Source organism: Pleurodeles waltl, chromosome 6, assembly GCF_031143425.1.
Source record: "Pleurodeles waltl isolate 20211129_DDA chromosome 6, aPleWal1.hap1.20221129, whole genome shotgun sequence".
Lineage (NCBI taxonomy): Eukaryota > Metazoa > Chordata > Amphibia > Caudata > Salamandridae > Pleurodeles > Pleurodeles waltl.
Window position 1 is genome coordinate 129,246,153 of NC_090445.1, and position 11,880 is coordinate 129,258,032.

General features: G+C 52.7%; 1 protein-coding gene across 2 annotated transcripts; it reads right to left on the reverse strand.

Moving 5' to 3' along the window:
• Positions 1-3,689: 3,689 nt before the first annotated feature.
• Positions 3,690-11,460, reverse strand: HOXB8 (homeobox B8). 2 transcript variants are annotated; one of them, XM_069237570.1, is made up of 2 exons: positions 10,272-11,460; positions 3,690-4,700 (listed from the first exon to the last, which is right to left on the reverse strand). In XM_069237570.1, exons 1-2 carry the CDS (start codon positions 10,693-10,695, stop codon positions 4,384-4,386), a joined length of 741 nt encoding a protein of 246 aa, XP_069093671.1. In that variant the 5' UTR covers positions 10,696-11,460; the 3' UTR covers positions 3,690-4,383. The 2 variants fall into 2 exon arrangements, with proteins under 2 accessions (XP_069093671.1, XP_069093670.1); XM_069237569.1 differs by having other exon boundaries at positions 3,690-4,703; positions 10,272-11,459.
• Between the last annotated feature and the right edge of the window lie 420 nt (positions 11,461-11,880).

An 11,880-nucleotide genomic window follows, 5' to 3' on the forward strand; every position in this document is an offset into this window, starting at 1 on the left:
CCTCTGACTCTTGTAAGAAGTGACTCTCTGCCACAAGCAAGGCTCCCCTGAGTGTACTCTGTCCATTGGTCCCTCTGATTTTTGTGAGAAGTGACTCTGCCACAAACAAGGCTCCCCTGAGTGTTCTCTACAGATTTGCTACTCTGATTCTTTTGAGAAGTGACCCTGGCACAAGGAGACTCCCCTGAGGGACCTCTACAGATTTGTCCCTCTGATTCTTGTAAGAAGTGACTCTGCCACAAACAAGGCTCCCCTGAGTGTACTCTGTCCATTGGTCCCTTCGAGTCCCGCGAGAAGTAACTCTTGCACGAACAAGGCTCCCCTGAGTGTACTCTGTCCATTGGTCCATCGTCTTGCAAGAAGTGACTCTGTGCAACAAGCAAGGCTCCCCTGAGTGTACTCTACAGATTTGTTCCTATGACTCTTGTGAGAAGTGACTCTGCCACAGGAAAGGCTCCCCTGACTATACTCTGTCGATTGGTCCTCTTACTCCTGCGAGAAGTGACTGCCACAAGCAAGGCTCCCCTGAGTGTACTCTGTCCAGTGGTCCCTCTGACTCCTGTGAGAAGTGACTCTGCCACAAGCAAGGCTCCCCTGAGTGTACTCTGTCCAGTGGTCCCTCTGACTCCTGTGAGAAGTGACTCTGCCACAAGCAAGGCTCCCATGAGTGTACTCTGTCCAGTGGTCCCTCTGACTCCTGTGAGAAGTGACTCTGCCACAAGCAAGGCTCCCCTGAGTGTACTCTACAGATTTGTACCTCTGACTCCTTCGAGAAATTACTCTCTGCCACAAGCAAGGCTCCACTGAGTGTACTCTGTCGATTGCACCCCTTCCCCCCCACACACACCCTGATCCCTGGGAAAAGCGAACTCCTTCTGCTATAAACAATTCAGTGCACAGCAATGTTTAGCCCCTCCCACCCTGTGCAGGTTAGTGCACTCTTCCGCTATACCGTTTCTTGCAGAGTAACCTCTCCCCTTTCCTGCCCTCCCCACAACGAGGAGATACCCTCAAAGTCCACTGGAATGGCAGCCCTGCATGTACGTAATGTAAGTGATGCTGTCCGTCCTGTGAGCTCACCCCTCCCACGCTCGCCTTCTAGCGAGGTAACCTGTGCCTGGAGTAAGGCCCCTCGGAGTACACTTAGGTAGCCGTCCTCTTCTACCCCGTGCGCAGTAACTTCACCCTGTCCTGTGGGACGGGGGGCCTCGAGTGCATTCTGCGAGCGGGGTGAACCTCCCATGCCACCAGCACGCTCCTCCGAGTGCACTCTGGCAGCTGGCGTACTCCTGTGAGTGAACACTCCCCCGTAAGCACTCTGTAAACAGCCCTCTCACCACCTTGTGCCGAGTACACCCTGCGGCAAGCAAGAGTCACGTGGGGGTACTTTACGTCATCTCGTCATTTCTCGTGCACGGAGTGGAGCAAACCCCACCTCGTGCGTGTGCCAAAGTCATTTGAGTGCCCTCGTCCAAACGAACTACAACGTCACTGGTCATTACTTTCCGAAGAGCCAAATGCGAACTGAGCTCCTGTGGCCCCTCCGCCCTGGGCACCTGCGGCGACGCACTGGCCATGAAGGCCAGAGTTTAAAGGATCACACTGCATATCACTGCGCACGTGTGTGTTTATGGGTAGCACGCAGCTTCTAGGAGCGGGCCCTGGCATAGCACAGTTGCTAGATCGTACCCTGACCATTTCACCATCCCAAGTGAGCCACGCGGCCGCAGACTAGACACTCTGCCAGTGCAGACATGACACTGCCTTCATGCACATATCAGCTGCTCCCTTAGTCATACCAGCCCCTGCTCCGTGCTGGCAGCGACCATCAGGCATCGGCTGGACCTTGTGTCAGTGCAAACACTACACATGTGCACATCTCAGCTGCTCCCTTAGTCATACCAGCCCCTGCTCCGTGCTGGCAGCGACCACGAGGCATCGGCTGGACCCTCTGTGACTGCAAACACTACACATGTGCACATCTCAGCTGCTCCCTTAGTCATACCAGCCCCTGCTCCGTGCTGGCAGCGACCACGAGGCATCGGCTGGACCCTCTGTGACTGCAAACACTACACATGTGCACATCTCAGCTGCTCCCTTAGTCATACCAGCCCCTGCTCCGTGCTGGCAGCGACCATCAGGCATCGGCTGGACCCTCTGTGACTGCAAACACTACACATGTGCACATCTCAGCTGCTCCCTTAGTCATACCAGCCCCTGCTCCGTGCTGGCAGCGACCATGAGGCATCGGCTGGTCGGACCCTCTGTGAGTGCAAACACTACACATGTGCACATCTCAGCTGCTCCCTTTAGTGCATACCAGGCACAGTTCCGTGCTGGCAGCGACCACGAGGCCACAGACTGGACACCGCGCCAGTGCAGACAAGACACTACATATGTGCATTTATCAGCTGCCACCCGACTCGTGCCAGCCACGGCTCCCTCCGGCAGCGGTCACGTGGCCTCGGGGATTCGGGTTTTACCCAAAGAAATCTCTTAAGAACAAGACTCCAGCCATAGTGCTCCAAGCTCCCGCGAGGGTACCCCGGCTCACGTTTGTTCCTCGCCATCCAGTGCCAACGATCCCTCACTTTACCGATGCTCCCTTGTCCTCCATCTCGTCCTTTCACGAGCTTCCTCCATATGTATCCAGCACGGCTTCTCCAAAGACCTTCGTCCACTCTGATCTGCCTTATTCAAGATCACCCAGAGTGAAAGCGTACGAGTGGCACAGTCTGGGCACGGTTTCTTTACAAGCTGTACTTACACAAGAACCAAAAGGCCTCACCTACACAGCTCTGACAAGTCCACTCTCCAGTTCTCCCAAACCTCTCTGAAAAGTGCGAGTCCACTCGTTTTTTTCATTTCTAAGGTCACAGAGATCAGAGTTTGCATTTGCAATGGAAGCTATCGATCGGACTTCGGCAGAGGAGACAGACAAGTTCCCATCAGCCCTGACCGCCCCACAGGCTGACCGGTGACCAGAAACGCTGCTCCTGTCTCCGAAGAACTGCCTCTCCCGGCCTTGGAGGGAGAGGCGCTGTCTCTGGGCTTCTAGGGGTACAGCATGCTCCCCGCCACAGCTTCAGAAGCAACACGAGGCACGCCGCCCAATAAAGCCGAGTCTGGAGTGTGCCGGGCATTCGCCTTGCACCAAAACACTTCTCGTGCACACAGCGTGGACGACCCCCTCCTAAACCATACAGACACGCTCTGCAGCTTCAAGAAACAAGAGGGACGTTACCTGCACCGTCTCTAAGGGACAGTACCGCTGCTTTCGGTCCTTGGAGAGGAAGGGCGGGGCGTAAAAATCCAGATTTTCGGCCCAGACCAACTCTTGCCAAGCGCCACAAGGCTCGAGTCCACAGAGCGCCCAGTCGTGCGTTCTTGCCACCAGGGCAGGGAAGGGCCCCTTTCAGCCGCTACTGTCTGCCACCCAGCCACCATTGAGCTTTTCTGCTTTTGTCATGCATTTCCCATTTTCCAGCAAGACCTGCCCAGGAGGATGTGAAGCAGATGAGGCCGAGAGTGAAGCCACGGATTCCCGCTTGTAAACTTTTATTGCGCGCCTTCTCTTCGCAGCTTCAGACAGTGGAACAAAGAGTTCGAGAAAGGCCAGCACATACCCTCACCCCCAATAAAGCAATTCACGGATACAGTACACATTCCTTTTCACAGTAAATCTGGGCTCACTTGACAACTTTTATTTTTAGTTAATTCCACCGTGCGCATGCTAACTTAAAGGAAATTGAAAGCAGGAAAAAGACATCTGGGCAGAGAAACACTTGGGCCAAATTAAAGAAAAGAAATCCCAACCAAAGAATAACCACTGGAATAAAACAGATCGAAAGAACTATAGCATAAATAGGCAGTTTCATGTTGTTGGGTGTCGGTTTTTATACATATATATACATATACACATCATAAAAAGCTACCTGTTTTCTCATTACAGTCACCACGTTGAAAATAAAAATAAAAGAAGTGCAAACATGTATATTCACAGGAAAAACGGTAAAGAATTTGGAAGTAAGGGGTCTAGCAAATATCCTCGCCCCTAAACTAGCTAAAGAACTAAATAACATATTTAAAAAATAAAAACTAGTAAAATAAAAAAATAATCACAGTTATGCTTTACACCAGCTAATGCCTTATACACTAAACACCGAGGAAAGGAACTGGCAACAAGGGCGGAAATAGTCGGTCATTCCTGTTGCATAATCCGGAATAATGAGAGTTATTTCGTGTTTCAGGAACGATCGGGGGAGGGGGCTGGGGCGATGGGTCGTCGTAGGTACTTGGTAATGTCTGGGCGTACTGGCCTGCGGCCTGCAGCACTTCCCCCATCAGTGCTTTACATGTGCTCCTGCGTGTCCTGCTCTAAGGTTAGGGGGCTTTGGCCTCCCCCTTGTGTCCCTCGGGCCCCTCCTGCTGGGGCTCCTGGGCTCGCTGCTGCAGCTTCTCCTTCTCGAGCTCCTCCTGCTCGCACTTGCTGCTCGGAAACTTGTCCTTGTTGTTCTCCTTCTTCCACTTCATGCGCCGGTTCTGGAACCAGATCTTCACCTGGCGCTCGGTGAGGCCCAGGGCGTGGGACACCTCGATGCGCCGCTTCCGGGTCAGGTAGGGGTTGAAGAGGAACTCCTTCTCCAGCTCCAGCGTCTGGTAGCGGCTGTACGTCTGGCGGCCTCTCCTGCGGCCGGCGGCTGCTGGGGGGCAGAGATCAAAGGCAGGGTGAGATAAGACACAGTGGACAGCATTTGTGTGTGTGTTATTGGGGAACAGGGCGGAGAGGAAGCGTATGCTTGTGTGTGTTAGTGGGGAACAAGGCAGACAGGAAGTGTATGCTTGTGTGTGTGTGCTAGTGGGGAACAAGGCAGACAGGAAGTGTATGCTTGTGTGTGTGTGCTAGTGGGGAACAGGGTATACAGGAAGTGTATGCTTGTGTGTGTGTTAGTGGGGACCTGGCAGGCTGGAAGCGTATGCTTGAGTGTGTGTGCTAGTGGGGAACAGGGCAGAGAGAAGGCGTGTGCTTGTGTGTATGTGTGTGTTAGTGGGGAACAAGGCAGACAAGAAGTGTATGCTTGTGTGTGTGTGCTAATGGGGAACAAGGCAGACAGGAAGTGTATGCTTGTGTGTGTGTGTGTGTGTGTGCTAGTGGGGAACAAGGCAGACAGGAAGTGTATGCTTATGTGTGTGTTAGTGGGAACAAGGCAGACAGGAAGTGTATGCTTGTGTGTGTGTGCTAGTTGGGAACAAGGCAGACAGGAAGTGTATGCTTATGTGTGTGTTAGTGGGGACCTGGCAGGCTGGAAGCGTATGCTTGTGTGTGTGTTTGTGTATGTTTTTGTGTGTAGTAGTGGAGAACCCGGCAGAAAGGAGGCCTATCCTTGTGTGCGCGTGTGTGTATCAGAGGGAGCAGGGCAGACAGGAAGGGTATGCTTGTGTGTGTGTGTTAGTAGGAACAGGGCACACAGGAAGTATATCCATGTGTGTATCTGATAGTGGTGAACAGGGCAGATAGGAAGCATCTACATGTGTGTGTTAGTGGGAACAGTGCAGACAGGGAGTGCATGCTGTTGTGTGTGTGTTAGTGGGAAACAGGGCAGACAAAAAGCGTGTGTGTGTTAGTGGGGAACAGGGCAGACAGGAAGCGTATGCTTGTGTGTGTGTGAGTGGGGACCTGGCTGGCAGGAATCGTATGCTTGTGTTTGTGTGTGTGTGTGTGTGAGGATGTGTGTGAGGGTGTATGTTAGTGGGGGGCAAGGCAGACAGGAAGCATATGCTCGTGTGTGTTAGTGGGGGGCAAGGCTGACAGAAAGCATATGCCCGTGTGTGTGTTAGTGGGGAGCAGGCCAGAGAGGAAGCATTTGCTTGTGTGGTTGTGTGTGAGTGGGATCAGGACAGACAGGACGCGTATCCATGTGTGTATGTTTTAGTGGTGAACAGAGCATCTGCTTGTGTGTTTGTGAGAAACAGTGCAGACAGAAAGTGTAGGCTTGTGTGTGTGTGTTAGTGGGGAACAGGGCAGACAGCAAGCGTATGCTTGTGTGTTTGTGTGTGTATGAAGTTGTGTGTGTGAATGCTCCCTAGCATGACAGAAAGTGTGTCCTGAGGGAACAGGTGAGCGAGGATGAAGAGCAGGACAGAAAGGAAGCTTGCATGCCTGTGTTTGCAGGCACAGGCTTTGTGAAACGAAAGAAACAGCATGCGCACCCCTGGAGGGCTGGAAGGACAGCTAGGGGGAAAGGGCAGATACTAAACGACGGGTGTTTGTGTGTGCGCGCGCCCCCGCACGAAGGGTTGGGTTTGGACAGAAGTGCAGGCAGGCCCGGGTGAGGAAGGAGCAGCCAACACAGACAAACACAGAGAAACGAGCATGTGTGCCTCAGACTGAGGTAAAGACATGTAGCATGGGTGTGCATGTAACGCCAAGTGCAGGGAACAGAGGCAGACATGCATCGCGGCGCAGGGTGTGTGTAGAGGTATCAGTTCAGACGAGACTGCATGTGGGTACATTTGCGAGTAGAGGCATGCAGGCACACAAAATATGTATGCGCGCCTGTGTAGGAACAGAGAGATGTAACACAACAGGCACAGTGAGCACGAATCTAGCTGTGTATAGAGGGAACACGGACCGGCAAACTGCGCGTGTGTTTGTATGATGGGGACAGAGGCAACCGAGAGGCCACGCGTGTGTGCAGACAGGAAGCAGAGAACAGGGACATGTCCGCGGGTGGGAGTAATTGCACATAGAAAAGTGTGAGCGCGCGAGAAACTGGCAGCGTCTCTGCCTTGGGGGGAGACAGGCAGGCAAGCAGAAAAGTGACAATGTGTACCTTTGCGAGATTATCGGCACAGGCAGCATGATTGTTTTTTACAGGTAGGTAGGGGCCTATGTGTGAACTTTAGGGGCTTCGGCGCGTTTACGTTTGTAGGGCTCGACAGAAGAACACAAGTAAACAGACAGATACGTGCACTGAGAGGAGACAGAGAAACAGTGCGAAGCGAGTGGTGAGGGTGACTCTGGACAGACACGATGTTCTGCTGCATACAACAGTGAACGCGCAGCGTGTGGTGTGGAGTACATACGTGTGTGTATGTAGAACTGTGGGGGAGTAACAGGGATGCACAGACATCAGTTATGCGTGGGTAGAGAAAGGCAACCCAGAGAAGGCAAGCTGCAAGCCGTGTAAGACGCAGAAAGGCACTCTGGGAGGGTGGAGTGTGCATGGAGCGGCCAGCAGTCATGCAGCGGGCACTGTGGGGTATATAAGGCCCGAGGTGAGACGCATAGGGGCAGGGAAGCAGCAGGGGCAGATTGATAGAATATATCCATGTAAGCAAAGCCAAACAGATAGGTAAACAGACCAGCTGTGTACGTGTGCCTGCGTGTGGGGAGGTGGCGATGCCATGGACAGACACACGGCAGCCTGACATATGATGGAGGCCGTGCTTGTTTGTAAATGTGCACACCGGCTGCAGAGACAGGCAAATAAAAAATAGGGAAAAGTAGAGCTTGACAAGACAGGCAAACGTAGGCAAATAACACTTATTGACAAGCAGCGAAATGCGAAAACGCAGCGTACGTCTGTGCAAAGCATCACAGACAGGCCCAAAGGACACAGACCCGCTCTGTTTGATGCGAGGGGGTCAGAAAAGGAGACCTCTAGGTGTAAACACACCCGCAAAAGGACAAGCCAGGCGTGCGTGTGTGTGATTAGAGCGAGATGCGACAGCCAAGGGGAGACCAGCAAATGTGGGGGTAACTTTGTGGAGCTGGGCAGAGGCGAGAGAGAGAGGCAAATTCACAGGGGGACTTCCTAAAAGTGCGGGGAGGCAGACAGGCAGGGTCGGGGTGTAGGTTATGAACACGCGCGCTTGCTAGACGGCAAATGTCTGAACACGGGCAAGCAACTGGGCGTGCAAAGGGACGTGTTCAGAGTGTCTGTGGTACAACGAGAGAGCGAACCAGGTGCACACGCACACAAACTGTGTCCTTAGCGATCCACCGCTAGGGAGAGGGATGGCCAAGCACGTGCGGCGTGGCAGGGGTGCACGTGTGTATATGTGTACATATGAATGCAAGGTTAGGAGGAAGGCACGTGCAGGTGGGAGCAGACACCCAGAGAGACGCACACATACACTCACACAGTCACACCCATACGTTTATGTTTGCCTATAGGTGCAGCATAGGCAGCTCACTGTGATATACTGTGTACACGCAGCAGTCACATAGGTACATCTATCTACAGGGAGGCAGGCACGGCGCGGGTTCATTTGTGTGTGGGTGCAGAGTGGCATTCACAGGGAAGAAAGGAGGCAGTCACCCACACACAGGGAGCCAGGTCCCAGCATAAAGGGATGCACAAAAGCGGACGGACAGAAATGTGGGCATGGCACGAAATGTGGTCCGCCGATAGGGGAACACAGCCATATGAATGCGCGTCAGTCTCTGTTTATTTATCTATGTTATTCTCTCAGTTTGCCTGTCTGGCTGTGTGTTTGTCTACCGGCGTGCCTGTTTATGTAGCCATCTGTCTGTCTGTCCAGCTACGTGTTTGTCTCACTATCTGTACATTCATGCATTTCTCCATCCCTGCACCCAGAAGTACGAGGAACCATGTGTGCAGTATCCCCACAACAACTCGCACAGAGGCGTGTGTGCTGTGGACAAACCTTTGAGAAGATGCACCCTTACACATACACAAACGCGCACATCACATGCACAAACATGCACATCCGCACACGAGATACCTTCTAGTCTCTCCCACACATTAACAAAGTGCACACCCGCACACAAGATACCTTCTAGTCTCTCACACATTAACAAAGTGCACACCCGCACACAAGATACCTTCTAGTCTCTCACACATTAACAAAGTGCACATCCGCACACAAGAACCGTTCAAGACTCTTTCACATACACATGCGCGCGTGCACATCCGCACACAAGATACCTTCCAGTCTCTCTCACACATACACAAACGTGCACATCCGCACACAAGGTACCTTCTAGTCTCTCACACACATACACAAAGTGTACATCCGCACACAAGATACCTTCCAGTCTCTCTCACACACGCAGACATGCACATCCGCACACAAGATACCTTCCAGTCTCTCTCACACATACACAAAGTGCACATCTGCACATAAGATACCTTCCAGTCTCTGTCACACATACGAAAAGTGCACATCCGCACACAAGATACCTTCTAGTCTCTCTCACACATACACAAAGTGCACATCCGCACACAAGATACCTTCTAGTCTCTCTCACACATACACAAACGTGCACATTGTACACAAAATACCTTCTAGTCTCTCTCACACATAAACAAAGTGCACATCCACACACAAGATACCTTCTACTCACTCTCACACATACAGAAACGTGTACATTCTACACAAAATACCTTCTAGTCTCTCTCACACATACACAAACGTGCAAAACCGCACACAAGATACCTTCTAGCCTCTCTCACACATACACAAACGTACACTTCCACACACAAGATACGTTCTAGACCCTCTCACACAGATACACAAAGGTGCAGTTCCGCACACAAGATGCGTTATACACCTCTCACACACACACAAACACGCATATTTCGAAGCGAGACCCCGCCATGAAAGCCCCCTTTGTGAGAGCGAGAAGAGTACAGAGCAGACCTCACAACTTCGCGGCTGCGCACGGCTGTGGGAACTCGGGAATTCACTGGAGGTTACCCCTAAATCCAGGCTTGGGTGGTGCTCGCTTAGGGCAGACCCCCCCTCCTATTGTCTCCCACTAGCCTTTGTAGGACATTTCTAGCCCCAGCTGCCTGTCTTTAGATCTGAGCACAGCCAGCCTCACAAAAAGGGTATGGTACCGGCACCTTCGAGGGGCAGCGGGCGCGAGCTCTTCCCCGTGATAGCGGCTAGAGGGCCCCTTTGTGTTCCCCTTTACAGGGGACACACAGCCCGAGACCCCCCTTTTACACCAGCCTTTAACGTCCCCTCCACTGGGCGCCACCTCTAAACCCCAAAGCATCCCTAAAACAGCAAAAGTCCCAGGCTGGGCACTGGGGAGGAAGACACGCTAGTACTGTAAAAAAGTGCCATAAGGGTCGTTTAAAGAGGGGGCGCCCCGAGAGGAAGACAGAAGACCCCAATTAAGGCAACTAAGCTATAAAGGCAGCAGCGCGGAGGGCGGCAAGTGGGAGCCCCGTAAAACAATAAAAAGTGCCTTTAATGGTCCGGAAGTGCCCGGCCGCCGGCCGGAGCCCCCTCACCTTGCGGTCTCATCCACGGGAAGAGCTGGGTGGGCGACGGGCTCTGCTCCGAGGTCTCGCCCTCGTCGGCCAGCTTGCAGTCGGGGTACTGCAGGAGCTCGGGGTCCTGGCTGCTGCTGCCGCCGCTGCCGAACAGGGCCCCCTGCCGCTGCAGGGGGTCGTAGCCGTAGAAGTTGCCGGGGTCCCCGTGGCAGGTGACGGCGCAGGGGCTCTGCTGGTAGGGGGAGGCGGAGAGAGACGACGCCCCGTGGTAGAAGTCCTGGATCTGGCCGGGGTGCTGGAAGGAGCCCCCGGTGCCCGGCCCGTACACCACCGTGGGCCTGCCCCCCAGGTCCTGCGCGAAGCCACAGTCATAGTAATTGGGGCGCAGGGAGTCCCCCGCCTTGTACTTGGAGAAGAGCGAGTTAACGAAATAGGAACTCATCGCCCTCTCTATGGGCAGACACAGAGAGAGCTTAGGGTCTCCTCGCCTCCAAGATCGAATCCCCCCAAAAAGGAAAAAAAAAATACAAAGAAACTGCCGAGATGCTTGCACGGAAGAATGCGATTTTCCAGGAATATCAAAAAAGCTGCTCCGGATGCGGGGTAGAAGGCACCAAAAACTCCTAATACTGCATGATGCCCGGTTCCTCCTTCAGGGGGGAAAACGCACAGACAGAGAGAAAAAAATTCAAAATAAAATAATAATAACGCCACTTAGAAGGACTCCTCGCTCTACATTTCCAAGAAGGGATGCCAGTTCATAAACAGTTTTCGGTGATTTACTTCGCCGCAAATGAGTTGTTTCATATTTTGCAGCCTCTTTTCAGCATCATTTGCATGCATTAGGCAGGCCCGCCTCCCATTGGCTTCGCCTGCTCTGCTCCGCACGGGCTCCTGGGCTGCCTGCGCGGGAGAGGCAGAGTGCGAGGGGAGGAGAGAGGCAGCGGCGGCAGCAGGCAGCGGAGGGGGGGGGCCCTGGCGCACAAATATCCCGATTAAATATGTTTAACTGCGCCCATTAATGAGATATCTCTCTCTCCCGCCCCCTCCCCTCGCAGCAACTCAGAAGCCACAGACCACCCCAAAGATTGATTTTTGGGAAGGGCTGGTGGGGAAGGGGGGGGGGGAGGTGGAGGAGAAGGGTGGAGGAAGGACTGGAATTACAGACTGACATAGTTAGTCGTTAATTTCAAAATTTTAACGAGGCAGTTTGAGCCTTTTTAAATGTCAGGGTCGCTTTGCAAACCTGTGAAAGTACACGGTTTAATTGCCACCCGCTTTAGAAGGTCCTATAAATGTAATTGCTATTTTAATACACGTTATCAAATCATACAGCTTCTTTATCCCAAACATATTTTAAAAACAAACGAGGCAGTCATATTTAACGTTTTAATGATCAATTTCCGTATTATTGATAAAGCTTTAACGGGCGCCATGAAGGGAATTGCGCTTTGTAATAACCCCCCAAAAAGGAGAGGCGGCTGTAAACTGTTTAACAAACTATAAAACGCAATAAAGGCCGAGATGTTGTTGTTGTGTACACCGCATCCCCATAAAAAGCTGTTAGGGGTTTTACGACGAGCCTCCCAGACTGCTGCGCAGCGCTATCTTCGACGGGAGCTTTCCG

Excerpts from the sequence above, each read along its gene's own strand:
- HOXB8 (XM_069237569.1), bottom strand. The coding sequence starts at position 10,695 with ATGAGTTCCTATTTCGTTAACTCGCTCTTCTCCAAGTACAAGGCGGGG. Across the intron at positions 4,704-10,271 it reads CCCGTGGATGAGACCGCAAG|CAGCCGCCGGCCGCAGGAGA; the intron begins GTGAGGGGGCTC and ends TCTGCCCCCCAG.